This window comes from Strix aluco, chromosome 4 (genome assembly GCF_031877795.1).
Source record: "Strix aluco isolate bStrAlu1 chromosome 4, bStrAlu1.hap1, whole genome shotgun sequence".
NCBI lineage: Eukaryota > Metazoa > Chordata > Aves > Strigiformes > Strigidae > Strix > Strix aluco.
Window position 1 is genome coordinate 106,609,506 of NC_133934.1, and position 14,679 is coordinate 106,624,184.

A 14,679-nucleotide genomic window follows, 5' to 3' on the forward strand; every position below is an offset into this window, starting at 1 on the left:
TAGCAGGGCTGGGAGGCTTCTGCACAAAGGCTAATGGGCTCACAGGTCTCTTGGTGAGCCCTGAGGCTTAATAAGTGTCTGGGGAGAAAACTGGCAGGGGAGGCTGGTGGAGCATCACCCCCCACAGCTGCGGGGTGCCTGGGTGTCCCATTCTCTCACAGCCCTGGGAATCTTTAGACACAAGGAGCTGCCAAAAAGCACAGTCCCTGTCTGTAAGTGGTGGGCAGGAGCTGCCTAGATGGGACCAATGCACTGTGCTTGGCATCCCTGTCTGTAATGGCTGTTGCACAGTGCCCATCTCTCAGGATCTTTCATGGTCTGGCCTTCAAGGGTACCTGGTACAGAGGACAGACACAGCTTTCCTTCCCATGCACTTTCTGTTTTTTCCCTCAAGGCAGACAGTGACTCTGTGTTTCAGCCTTTCCACTTTCTCAGGTGGGCTCTGGGGTTGTCAGGGTCTATCTCCAGATGGTGGTTGCTCTTTATTTGAGGAGAATGACTCGGTTCACTGCTGGGTGCTGGTTCTGTTGCTACTGGGTTTGGCTGTGATGTAGGTACTTGTATGCTATCATAAAGGTGGTTTTGACACTGGGTAGGGTTGTTGGCTGTGAGGTGCAGAAATCTGATGGTATGGAGCTCAGGAAGTGATGAGGAATAGAAGAAGATTCTGTTCACAAATGCATTCCGCTTTTGAATGCATTTTGGTGCTTTGTTGTGGCAGGACCTGTTCTCATGTAGGCCAAAATGAGAGACTGTGGCATGCTTGTAATTCAGGCCTGTGTCATTCCCTCCTGTCCCATCAGAAGCCCTCTTTTCTGCCATCTGGAGCTCTTATCTGGTCTTTGGTCAGACTAAATAGGCTGCAGTACAAAACTGCAGAGGAACAGTGAGCAGGACAGTGTGGTACAGAACATTGCTGCTATAGAAGAAGCAGATATCACTGAAAAGAGGTTATCATTAGCCTTGGGTTGCCATAAATGCAGTCAGAGCATCAGAACGCCTGTTTGAGGCTGTGGGTGGGCATGGGAGCAAAGAGAAGGCTAAGGTCCGCATGTGCTGGTTGCCACAGAGACAGGGTTACCTTGGTAAGCTTTTTCTGGGTTTTTGAAAGCAGTAGGCCAATGGGAGAGAGCGCTTGGGGTGAATCCCAGGGAAACTAAGGACCCTAGAGGCTTTGCTGCACACTCATTTGACCCTGCTGGTCGTTTGCCTTGTCAGGATTCTCCAACCTCTCCCTTGGGGACCAGATGAGCCTCCTGCAGAGTGCCTGGATGGAAATCCTCATCCTGGGCATTGTGTACCGCTCCCTGCCATATGAGGACAAGCTTGTCTATGCTGAGGACTACATCATGGATGAAGAGCACTCTCGTCTGACGGGGCTGCTGGAGCTCTACCTGGCCATCCTACAACTGGTTCGCCGCTACAAGAAGCTCAAGGTGGAAAAGGAGGAGTTTGTCACGCTCAAAGCTCTGGCCCTCGCCAACTCAGGTACAGCCCTGGCCCAGCCAGCCTTGCGATCAGGGAGTCAAGGCCCATGCTGTTATCTGGCCTGGGAGGAGACGGAGCCCGCTGCCGGAGACTGTGCTCTGCCTGTGCCATGCAATATCCTCAAAGCTCCTCTCTGTCCACAGAGCAAGACCGAAGCTGGAGAGCAGGGAGAAATGTGGCTTTCTGCTGCTAGAGCCCCAGCTGTGCTCCGGTCCTGTATTAGGGAGTAGAACCAGGCAGGGATGGGCTGGCTGCTGGTTTCTGGCAGTAAAAGAAAGGCTGTGGAGCTCTTCGCCACTAGCAAGCTGATTCCAGTGCCATGAGTTCAGAAAAGGGGATGTGGGCCACACCTGCATCCACTTCAATAGTGTTGGTCAGTTACAGCGAACAGGGAAGCCCTGGTCCCAGTTTCAAATCTCACAAAAAGCTGTGGGGTTGGGATTACCTGGTCCTCTCCTGGTGATGTTCAGTGGCCACAGACACTGAATCCCCCTTTAACTGGGAGACAGCATGGATATGGATGGTAGAGGGTAAGATATGCTGGCAGAAGCCTGATGTTGCCTGTTCTGTTTCTTCTTGTGAAGAGGATGAGAAAGGCCAGGGCCTGTAGCCCAGTGCCTTCCATCTCAGTCTGGGGAGGGCTGCAGCCCTCAGTCCAGCAGGCTGTGGGAGACACAATAGTTGCTGTGTGCTGCACTGATGTCGCACAAAAGCCAGACATGTATTTGCTCAGGAGTCCCTTCCGAAAGGGAAACTGCTAAAGCCTACTGTGTGACGAGGGCTCCCTCTACATCCCTTGAGTCTCATTGTCTCACTTCAGATCTTGCTGAACTGCATCCTGCAGGTCCCAGAATTCACCCTTGCAGCCCAGCAGTGAGTCCAATATCTGTGTTTGGCTAAAGCCACAATCCATGTGAAGCTGAAGGGATTAAAAGAGGGGGAAGCTACATCTTCTGTGGTAGCTGACTCTAATAATTAATCGTTGTCTCAGTTTAAGAAAAAAAAGGCACCATACCTTTCATGTCAGTTTGCCTGAGTTCAGCCTTCAGATACTGGTCTTTGTTGAGCTGTGCCCTAGGAGCCCAGGTCTTTCTACACCTAGCAGTTTGACACGATAAAATTCCTGTTCCATAGTTGCATTCCTTGGCTATAGATATATTACTTCAAGTGTAAGCAGGTGGTCCAGAATGCTGTGAGGCTGCTGTATCCTCACCATTTTACACCATTGTGTTCCTCTTTGCCATCCATACTTCTTAGCAGCAGCAATTTAAAAGAAAAAAAGAAATTACTTAGAGCTCATTGATAAAAATGTTGAGTAGCATCTGTTTTTTTACTGATCCCTGTGGATTTCCACTAGAAAACTCCTCCTTCAGGGATGATTCACTACTGATAGCTACTTTGAGATCTGTCATCTAGCCAGTTACTAATCAATTGAAAGTGTGCTTTATTGATATTGCATAGTGCTAATTTTTTAATGAGAATGTCCTGTGGTGCTAAGCCAAGTGCCTTATAAAAGCCTAAGTCTATTATATCTGTGCGGTTAACTTTATCAACCAAACTTGTAATCTCATCAGAGAATGAAATCGGGTTTGTTTGACAAGACCTCTATTCCAAAGTATCGTGCTGACTGGCAGTAGATTCATAGAATCATTTAGGTTGGAAAAGACCTTTAAGATCATCAAGTCCAACCGTTAACCTAACACTAAACCATGTCCCTAAGCGCTACATCTACGTGTCTTTTAAATGCCATCTTATAAGTCTTAATTGAACTTCACTCTTCCCCCCCCCGCCCTTTATTTTGCCCTGGTGCACATCAGGCTGGCATGGAAATTACGAGATAAGACCTAGGAAAATATGTGCATCATTAGAACTTTTCCAGTCATCTTGAATTTCTCAAAAATACCAAGACTTGTTAAACATTGATCGCCCTAGATGGGCCTCAGCCAGCAGTTTTAGAACTCTTAAAGCCAAGTTATCCAGCTCAGCTGATTTCTGTGAAGTTTGTTCCTAACGGATGTCTAACATCTTTTTGCATAAACAGACTAAGAAGTCTTCATCATCTTCATATAAAACAGGTACATAATGCTACTTTTTTCTAAACAGGACAGAAATACTCACCAAGGAGTACTGTCTCCTCTGCACTGCTGTTAATAGTTTAATAATCTCCAGGTGAAAAGAGCCCCCCCTACAAATGGTCATTTTTCTTCTATTTCTTAAATATTTATAAAATTTCTGTATTGTCCTTAGCCCTTTCAGCCATGGATTTTCCTCCTATGTCCTTCACTTCCCTTATCGATTTTCTACACTTCATAACTTCTGATTCATATAAATTGCTATCTAGTTCCCTTTTTCAATTTCTCATATATTGCTTTTTTAGCTCTAATTGCTGCCTTCACTTTGCCACTGAACCAGGATGGGCAGATGGCCAAGGCTGGCCTCTTTTGACTGTGGGACAGTGGCTTTTGGCAATGTAATCAACTCTTGTTAAAGAACCTGCCTCCTGTCTACCAGGAAGGTCACAGGATTAAACAGGGAGAAGGGCTCCTCAGAGAGGCTGAAGTGGTTGTGACAGGGTGATAGGATAAGTGCCACATCAGGACACACTGCTGTGAGCAGAGACACTGCAGGATCTGAGCCTTGGTGCTGTCAAGTTCTTCATGGTGCAACAGAAGCACTCTCTGCTGATGTTGCTCACTGTACTTTCGGGACTAAGCCCAGGGTAAGCCCTATGGGACAGTCTGTATCAGGAGTGGGGAAACACTGAGCAAAAACAGAGCAGAACAACCAGCACTCATCAGCTGCTTTGGGGTTCTGCTTCCAGCACTGTGAAGTAAAGAAACCAAGGTAAGGGTCAGGAGGCACAGGCCAAAACATGTTCTCAGCTGGATGGGAGAAGCCATCCTGACTTCACTGGTTTCTCCTAGTGCAGCTAGAAGTGCAGCTATGTAGGAGCATAATCCACAAAAATCCTGCTTTATTATTCATATTGAAACATATGAAAGTAAAGCACGAGATCTAGTTTTTCATGTAATTAAAGCCTCTCACAACACACACATAAGGAAGCTAGAATAGGGCAAGTGCATTTTTCTAATGTAACCTTCACATTCTTTTAATGCAAGTTATTTTTCTTAGTGTATTTTTGACATGGAGTAAACTTGCAAAGCCTGCATGTATGTGCTTGCAAGCAAACAGCTGATTCCTAAAACGGTAAGAATGCAGACTACCTCTGGGCCAGGCCTCAGCTCCCTTGGGTCAGAGACAGGGTTTAAAGCTGAGCACTTAGATTAGCACCTGTGCTGCCTAGACCTGCTTTCTGCCTTGCCTCCCATATAGATAAATTCCTGAATTTCCCTTATCCCTGCTTGGTGTAATTGCTCATGCAACCAAGCTTCTAGTGATTTTCCTCTCTTCCATGCAGCCCTGTGTATATTGACCCTTTGGTTCTAGGAATTAAAACAAATTGAAACAGAAGTAGGAGCTTGCTCACTCTTCACTAGAGGAGAATGGTGACAATAGGCCAACCTTGCCAGAGCTGTGGCTGATCTCTGAGTCCTCAGGGTAACGCACCAAGGACACACCTGCTGGGACTGTCAAAGATAATTCTTTAGTAAGTGCATTTTAGAGAGCTGAGAAATGAATTCTTAATGCCCAGAGCAGCAGGCAAGTCCCAACAGTATGATCACCCATGTTTTGACAGAGTAAGGGTGCTATAGACTTAACTTGTTACCCTTCAGAGCCAGCAGTCCCTTTTCAGGCATTCCTAGGTCCTCTTTCCTCAAATTGATCACTCTGTGTGTGGAAGAGCCCTCGAGGTTAGCACACAGCACGTGTTCATTTAAGGACATCCCAGACTGGCCAAACCTTATTTCTCCTTTTTTTTTTTTCCCCAATGCATTTTAGTGCAGAGATGGAATGAACAAGGTTTGGATCTAGCAAGGGGATGTGTAGCAAATTCTGTACTAATGGGTCCTGTGAGGTCCCTGCTCCTTCCTCTGCTGCCAGAAGATGCAAGAAAAGAATTAGGTGAGGAGGCAGTGGGCCTTGTCAATTCTCATACCTGCCCTGTACCCCATGCCACAGCAGTGCTGGAGAAGAGCTCCTGACATGAAGCATGACTTCTAGGCCAGCTGACCCTCAGGGACATGGTCAGGCAGCCTCTCTCCACCTCAATGCTCTGACAGCTGTAAAAATTCATAGCTATTGATTTTGTAATTAACAGTTTATCAATGCCATCGACACCAGCTCACTGATGGATTGCAAGGAAATTAATCCTGCAATGTTATTTTATTTTTTGCAGTCAGCTGCCAATTTTGAGCTTCTTTCAGCAAAGAGTTGGGGAGTGGGCCAGGCTTTGATCTTAATTTCCCCAATTCCTCTCCCTGTATACTCCCTAGTTATTTAGTGCTGTTAAGTCTCATCAGGTGGCAGAAGAGTACAGTTCTGGGGTTCTCTCTACGGTACAGCAGCATCAGTACCCAAAATCAGAGCATGCACTTTGACCTGAAGCATAGCTTATTGCCTGGTGCTTCTAGCACCTGCTGGGATCTGCAGACTCTGATAGGCTGTGGTTACTTCTCCCCCTTGTGCCCCTAGCCAGAAGGACATTAAACAGAAAGGCTGGAGGACATTCCTCTCCAGGCTCCAACTCTTGATGCTTCCAGTCTCCAAAATTACTTCTGCAACTTGGCAGGAAACAGATCCCACTCACTTCTGGATGATGCATGGAAATTTTCCAGAGGTGCTACCTGGCTGGGAGAAGTTGACAGACTGACTTGGCAACATTCTTCTTCCTCCCTACTTTTCAGAATCAACCTCTGTGGCTAGCTCAGGTCACTGTGATGACCTACCAACCCTTCTCTGAGCTTTTTTTTCTGGTCTCTTGGTTACAAAAAGCAAATGCAGCAAGAACAATCCTTCCTCTGTAGGCTTCTTGGAAATACAGCCTTTTAATATCCTCTAATTAGTTTGTTCCTTCTAAACAGCTTCTTAAACAGCTTTCTTGCTAGACATAATATTTTCCCAACTGTTGTAATACTTTATAAATCATGCATCATAAATAGCATTTACTGTACATGTATCTTATGAAATTCACAGTCTCTAATTTGTGTTGCGCTCTCCATAGAGATGACACATATTTCTAGAGAGATTTTGGTGCTTCAGCCAGCTGTCCTCCCCTTCACTGATGTCACACTGAGAAACCCACATCCTCACGTTGTGTTGTGTGTGTGTGGGCTGAGCCAGAGCACTGCCACACTGCAAAGCCCAGATGGTGCCACTACATGTGTGCATGTGTGCTTGCCGTAGTGTCCCTTTGATGCTGCTTCTGGATTCGTTGCCCTGTGGCAGAAATCTTTATCAATGGGTTCAGTATCGATTAAAAGTCTCTGAACAATGAAGACAAGGCAACAGTGTCTCCAGCTCTGTCAGGGTTGTAAGAAACAGCAAGTATCAGCAAGATGAAAAGGAGAAAAACCTTCAGTGATGCTGTGCCTGGTTAGCTTCTCTAATCTAACCTCTCTGCTCTTCGGTGCTGCCTTCTGTCACCATGACTTACCCACAAATTTAGCAGCTTGTGTTCAACTCGGATTCCCCAGCTCGACCCTGGCCTGGGTCACTACCAGCTACTTTTGCCTCAGAGATACACCAAGGAGCTGTGCTAGCCTTGCAAACCCTGCTGGCCCCTCCGGCAGCTTGTAGAAATCTAACTGGCAGCCTAAGGGAAGAGGCCTTGCAGGAGGTGCAGGTTTCATTTACTGAAGCAGGAAGCTCCCTGAGCAGCTGCTGGCAGTCTCTGAAAACAGGGGCATATGCACAAAGGTGGAGCTGGCATCACCCCTGGGCATGCTGGTTGTGACCTACTGGGGCTTTTCTGTCTTGCTGACACCCCAAGCAGCTGCACGGCAATTAGGCAGTTTAGACAGATGAAGCGCTATAGTAGTGTTAATTATTCTTAATGAGATTGCTCCCAAGCGGCAGCACAGCAGCTGCTGCCCCTTGCAGGGTGACTCTCCCCATAAGGAGCATGGAGGGCAAGTGAATGTGCAAGTCACAGAGGCCCCCAGCTGACCCCTGCACAGCCTTGGGGTGGCTGGAAAAATGGGCAGCACAGAGGGCACAATGTCTCACCTACCCCGGCAACCTTACTGTCCCTGAACTGCTAGGGCCAACTCGTTGGGCTGATGCCAAACTTCACAGCAGCAGCACCACCAACACCTGCCAGCAAGGTGTGTTCTTCCCCTTAAGAGACAAAACAAAACAACATACTACCATTCTCTCCCCACCCCGCCCCCCCCCAAAAAAAAAAACAGAAAGAAAAGGAAAGAAAGCATCTTTAGTTTCAGGACCATAAAGAATTTCCTTCCCCATGTCTAACTTGTCTGTTTGCTGTCTTTTCTCCCCTCCCCCCAGATTCGATGCACATAGAGGACATGGATGCAGTGCAGAAACTCCAGGACCTTCTCCACGAAGCCCTGCAGGACTACGAGCTGAGTCAGCGCAATGAGGAGCCCCGGCGAGCAGGCAAGCTGCTCCTGACCTTGCCCCTCCTGCGGCAGACAGCCGCCAAAGCTGTGCAGCACTTCTACAGCATCAAACTGCAGGGCAAGGTTCCCATGCATAAACTCTTCCTAGAAATGCTAGAGGCAAAGGTCTGACAGCCCCAGCGCCAGCCGACAGTGGCCGGGGAACAAACTAGAAACAAAGATTCAGACAACGGAGCAATCCAAACAGCAGCAGCAGCCACCGCCGGCTTTTATCTCCAATCATTTATTATGGAAGAATTATTTAATGTCTATCTGTCGGCGTGACTGCAGAATCTCATGTACAGGAGGGGGGAAACTCTTTTAATCAGTCACCTGTTTCTCTTTTTTTTGTTTGTTTGTTTTCTCTGTGGGAAGTACCAGAATATGCTCTTGCACTTGTTGAGGCGGTCATCGGGGCTCATCCCCTCTGAGCAGTGATGCTCTCAGCACTGTCCAGGCCGCCTGTTCCCCAGCTCCCTTCGCCAGTGCTGGAGGGGGTGTGGGGACAGAAGCAGGAAGAGAGGAAGAATAGAGTCAATATAAACTTTATCTGCTGGTGTTGTGAGGGGTCAGATAGAAGGGGAAGCAGCCAGGGTCCTTCTTTTTGTCACCTTTCCGGCTCTAACCATAGAGCAGATGCTTCTTTGCAGAAGAGCACTGCTGGACCTCTCCTGATCAAACGGCTGCCTCCCAGGCTCCTCTAGCGACAGCTAACGCTTGTACATACAGGCCCCACTTCTTACTGGGAAAGATGCTCCTAACTGTGTAAGATATTCTGCGACCTTGTACAGTGTGTCATTGCGCCTGGCTAGTCCCTCCCATGTACAATCCCCGCAGGCCCCTGAAGAGGCAGGATGTATGTCCCTGAGAGAATGCAAGTCTCCTTTCCCAGATGGCAAGGAAAAGAGAAAAGAGCCTGATGTGCTGGGTTGACTTGATAATCTTTGCATCCTCTCCTATGTGGTGCTAACTACAATTCTTCCACACTTTTCACCCTGTAGTGTATCAAACCTGCCTCTTCAGCTCAGCTGAGTGCCATTCCCCACTTGTTCCTTGTGGCAGAGGACACAAGGCTTTGTCTGCATGGTTACTGCCCAAGTATAAATACACCCCAAACCAGGGCTTTCCTAGACTTCATTAAAGTGATAGCTCTTTGCCTCCACAGAGACTTAGGCTTATTGCCAAATGCTAGTTAGGAATCAAGGGCACTGCTTTTCAGAGGAGGCAGCTCTTGAGCCTGAGAGATTGCTTTTTTGTGGCAGCCTAGGGAAATAAATTAGAGGGTGGCACAAAACCCCCGATATCCCAACTGCTGTCTTCCCCTGCCTCATCCCATTATCCTCAACAGCAGCAAAAGAGCTAGCATAGATTATACCTGGACCTGGTAAGAGGTTCCCTTGCTGATGGGAAAGCAAATACCTGACCTTGAGGTGGTGGGAGAAGAAGTGGGGGAATGTTTATTTACTCCTCTCTTTTAACCAGGTTCCTGCTGTCTCCAAGACCTGGTTTAGATCTGCTGCCTAAGCCGCAACTGCTGCATTCCCAGTAGCCAGAGGGGAATGTGGGTGACTGACAAAACTGACTGTTGGTATTCTCTGAGATTTTATTTTCTAGGTCACTTAGTTTTGAGCCAGCCTGAGCTGATGAAACCTGAATGTATTGTCTACAGCATGGCAGCGGAGGTGAGAAAAAGCCTCTGACCTACATTTGAGATACCACTAGCTCTACTGCCTCTGTTCCTCTCAAGCTTCCATCCCTTCCTAACTAGCCCAGGAGAAAGGTGGTGTGGCAGAGGAGTAACTTGCCCCCAGCAGGAAGCCTTCTAAACCAGGATTGAGGTGTGTGATCAGGCAGACACTGGGTGTTTGTTTTCTCCTGGAGCAGGATGTGTCACAGCAGGGCTGTCAGTGCTGCAGAAAAATGCCAAGGGTAGCTCAGAGGCTGGGGGCACTAGCTGATGCTGACCACTCAGCTCTTGTAGACAGCCAGCTCTTGGTACTTGAGTTAGTTCAGTTCCATCTCCTTTGAGTTTTCCCTACACTACACAGTCATAGCTACTCACACTCATTTTGTACTCATTTGATAAAGGAATTCAGTCTTGCTTCAGGCACATTAGTAAACCAACAGAGACCTAAGGGGCAGAAGGCACGTGGAAGCTGGGACTGCTTCCATGTTCACAGCAGTAGCAATTGCACAGTGGCCTTGTGCTTTGAACAGATACTTGTGCTTCTCTCCCCAGCTGCCTTTAGGAGGGACCTGGGGAGAAAATGAGAGCTATTAGTTGTGCTCATGATCCCTGTACCGATCTGTGACTGAGGGACGGAAGTGAAATGCACACCACCACTATAGAGCCAGCTTTTCATGTGCTGCACTCTGGCAACTCTTTCTGGTTGTGGCATATATGCTCTCACAAATGTGCTGGGTTGTGCTATCACCTGTAAGTTTGACTTGCTTGACCACTCTTGCTTCCCTGCCAAGTCCCACCCAGCTCAGCCACAGCATATTGTGTCCCTACCTGCTGTGCAATGGTAGGTGTCCCAAAATGGGCTGAAAAGATCCTGAGAAGTAATTCTTACTCTGTTGAGCCCTGGCTGGAAAGGTCACTTTTATAAAATCTAAAAAAAAAAAAAGGCTCTTCCAGCTTTGTTGTATTTGGACTCAGTGCTGCTTTCCAGAACAGAGAGGGAGAACTATCTACAGAACATGATTATGGAAAGCTGCTGGATTAGCTTCTAGCCCACAGAGACTGCTGACTATTTAGAGTAGGGCTATGGTATGAAGGCAACTCCTGCCTTGGCAGAACAATATAAAGATACCAAATGCATTTTTTTCCAGGACCTTCTTTCTCTATTACAGCTGCATAACCTTGGAGTCCATCTGGAGCCCCCATTGCTTGAAGATAATATGCCTGGAAATGTTTGTATTGGTTCTGAAATAGGATGGGAACTGAACCAGACAGTAATTAGCATATATTAATCTCTTTAAGCAAGGAATGCAAACTCTTCCCCAGGAACTGGGACAGAAACACCTGTCTAGATTTAACCATTAAAAGGCTTGTACATCTTAAATTGGGAACCAGGTTGGGTCTCTTGGGCCCTTCAGACCAGTGCAGAAATCACACGCATCTCTTCCCAGTTATTCTGATCTGCTGTGCATCACTAGTACTATCACACTTCCACAACCGAGGAGCATGTCCAGCTATGCAGTGAGCTGGGCTTGCAGAGAAGTGTAACATCTTAATGTAGTCCTCTCAGTGCACTTTGAAGTAGGAAATGGGGCTTCAGCAACTGCTTGGGTCTTTGAATGCTCACAGTCTCTTACAAAAAGGTCTGGGGATGTAGAAGTTGAGATGAACTAGCGAATGGGTTCTGGGTCAGTGCTCTTTATGCCGTTCATTTGTGATACAGGAGTCACAGAGTCAGTGCCATGCAGCAGTCCTTCTGCATGGGGCAGAAGATGATGGAGCTTGAGCCTTGGAACACAAATGGGCTCTATGACTTAAAGAAAAGCAAAGCAAATCAGTTGAGGTAAGTGTATCAGTGAATAAGCATGAAGCCCACATCCAGCAACTATGGTAAAAGCAGCCCCAGCCCCTGATTTGCCTGTGCAGATAACAGAAGCCGCGTACCCATCAGCCACTACAAAAGGCAATTCTTCCCAAGTGACCACCTCTTCTGTATTGGGCACGTTCTTCTCTGGGAACAGTGGTGTCTGGCCTGTAATGCAAAACAAATTTCATGGGGATCAATTAAAAGAAAAGGTAAAATACCACACAGAATTAAGTTTCTAGGGAAACTTGGGCATTACACCTGGCAGCAAAACCGTGAAGCTACAAGAAACACCCCCACAATAATCAGAACCTTGCAATATTGCTCATGCTAAGGGGGCATTATTTTTCTCTTTATAAGCTAAGTCATCTTTTTTTAAAAACTATTAAAAATATATAAAACATGCTGCACCAGAAACATGTAAGCAGCTGTTAGAGGGGAAAGTCATTGAGAAAGACCCTAGAATGTAACTTGTTCAGCTTTTATTACCAATTGGAGCTGAGAAAAAGAGCTTCCACTTTGTATCCACAAGCTATAGTCAATCATGGCCAAAGGCCACTCTGTTGTTCTTGTGGCTGGGTTATGTGGAAAAGCCAGAGAGACAGAGGCTGTGAGAATGATGCAGGGAGTTATAGACAGTCAGTGAAATAAACAGTATCTACTTAACTATTATCTGCTCCTCAAAAAAAAAAAAAAAAAAAACTGTTAAATAAATTGTATTCTTGTGGTACAGGTCATTTCAAACAAAACAAGAAATAAAACACAGAAATGTAAAAACTAACCCAGACAGAGTAATGTTTATTGTGTTTAGGAGGTGCTCCATTCTGTCCCTTGGGATGCACATAGTCCCACAAAAGAGACTTTGGGGGGAGGCATGATTTGTGCATGCTGCACAAGGGGAGGAGAGCCCCGGCCCTCTCACTTAGAAATGCTCATTTGGTGTTTTCTCATAACCAGAAAAAAAAATCTCAACAAGCTTCTGAGTTTTTGTGAGATTAGCTTTGCTGAGGACTTGTTAGACAAGCACTGTTGTCAGTCTCTGCCATGGCCTGGTGTGTTTCTTCCACTCACCCATTTTCTCCCCACATTCTGCACTTCACTGGTGCAAGAAATAAACATGAGCTAGCAATGAAAAGCCTTGAAGTTCTTCCAGTGAAAAACAAAATCTCTAATCATAAAATAGGCCACTGGCTTAAACCCAACAGTGACATCATGAGTGTTGCAAGTGTTACAGCAGCTGTCCAGTGCTTATGAAGTGGGTGCAAGTGCTGAAGTCATGGTGTTTGCATTGATCTGGTAGGCAGTGCAGGAGGACACGTTCATGTCTCCTTGAGAAAGCAGAAGGAAATGCACAATGTAATTGGGGCAGAGCAATGAAAAACAAGGACCCCCAGGTTTTTATTCTACCTCTGACTCTTGAGCACAGACAGCATGACACCCTGTGTAAGCACCGCCATCTCCACAAACCTCACTTTCAGCAAACACTGCTCTAAGGTTCTTCTTCCAGGAAATGGCACTCACTGGGATGATGCATCTAAACCAGGCAACCAAGTGGCCTCTCAGTGTGCCCTCAGGAGGAGGAGGTGACTGAATTAGCAGTGGCCAGGAGGAAGACCATGGGCTAGAAATGAACTTAAACGAAAATACAAGATAAGCACAGAGCTAGAGGGGGGACTGAAGCATGTCAAGGTTTTTCTACACTTAGAACAGCTACCCCCAGCCCCACAGTCACCACCACTCTGACCATGACAGGCTCAGTCTTTGAACCAACACAATTCTTTGCCAAGCTCACATAGGCACTTCACAGCCTCTCCCATAGCCCACCTGCATCACATGCTTAGGCCTTCTGAATGTTGTATCCATTCACAGAAGGTTTGGATTTGCCTACTGCAGTAGGACTTTAAAATGGAGTTTAGTTTGGGTTAAATGTAGCACAGGGATGGTCAATCTGTGGCTTTGCAAAAGGCAGAAGTTTTGGGGTTCTGAAAAGTTTATGTGGCACTGGAGCTGGCAGTGTCAAGACATCAGTAAGGTTAGCCAGAGGACTATGGAGAGCCCGTGCCCCACCGGTGTTGTCAAACAGCATTCAAGGGACATAAGCTTTCCTTGGTCCTTTACCTCTAAAGTGGCAGCTGCCTTCCTTATATTTCCTGGGCACCCTTCTGCTTTGCCTAGGTTTTTCAAGGCTTGCCTTACTTTTTCCTCACTATTGTTCACTCACACTGGAATTAAAAAAAAAAAAAAAAGGGGGAGGGGGTTGTTTTTATAGCAAGCACACTGAGCCCTGGGAAAAACTGAGGACATCCTGAAATTTCCTCTTACAGAAGAGCATCAGAAAATACTAGAAAAATATTCTATTTTCTCTGATTAGAGGTTTCTTTACTAATCAATGTTGAGCTCTCTAAACATGTTTCTCGCCCCAAGTTAAAGGGATGCTTAACTGCTGGGATATGTTCTTAAGCTGTGAATGTTAAAACATGATTGCGGTAGTTGTTTGTGGCTACCTGCACACAAAATAAAATGAGCCAACAAGACTTTTCTCTTTCAGGCTAAGGTATCACACAGGGAATCAAAGCAAACATTAGCTGATGTACAGAAGACTTCAGCATTCAACTTTTCAGTAACAGAAAGCTGGAGAGGTTGTGCTGTGTATCTGGCTTTCTTTACAAAGATATTCTCTCTCATTGCAACCAATTTGAAATGACACCATGGCAAAACCTGAACACTTGTGGGTGGGGGGTGGGAGAACTAGCCTAGCAGTGTGCTGGGGTGCCTGGAAGAGACAGAGGCTGATAAATGACTAATGCACATTGGGTTTAGAAGCACAAGGATGGTTCAGCAAAACACAACAGTCCTGATCCAAAACACTGCTGCCAGTCAGCCAAAAACAACAGCCTTGCTCCAAAAGAACTGCAGCCAGCGAGTCTCTTTATATTAGTGCTAATCAGCTTTGAGAGGCCCATCATGCTTCTGATCTTTGTGTGCTTCCTTCCACAGGGCTTGGGTGAGGCTAGAAAAGTCTTCAGCTCTGGGAGTAACAGCATCCCAATTTATAAGTAGGAGTGAAGTCACAGGAAAGATCAGAACTGGCCAGAGGCTCAAATAATCTTTTGTAAGAAAAA

The 14,679-nt window shown here is 46.5% G+C and overlaps 1 protein-coding gene across 4 annotated transcripts in view; it reads left to right on the top strand.

The window, feature by feature from the left end:
* The window catches only part of ESRRB (estrogen related receptor beta), a 137,048-nt gene extending 124,710 nt beyond the window's left edge, over positions 1-12,338 (top strand). For all 4 annotated transcript variants that reach the window (XM_074824796.1, XM_074824795.1, XM_074824798.1 and 1 more), the window contains 2 exons: positions 1,219-1,488; positions 7,897-12,338. In XM_074824796.1, the coding sequence (XP_074680897.1) occupies positions 1,219-1,488; positions 7,897-8,141 (515 nt within the window). In that variant the 3' untranslated portion in view covers positions 8,142-12,338. The remainder of the gene's footprint in view (positions 1-1,218; positions 1,489-7,896) is intronic.
* Positions 12,339-14,679: the final 2,341 nt, after the last annotated feature.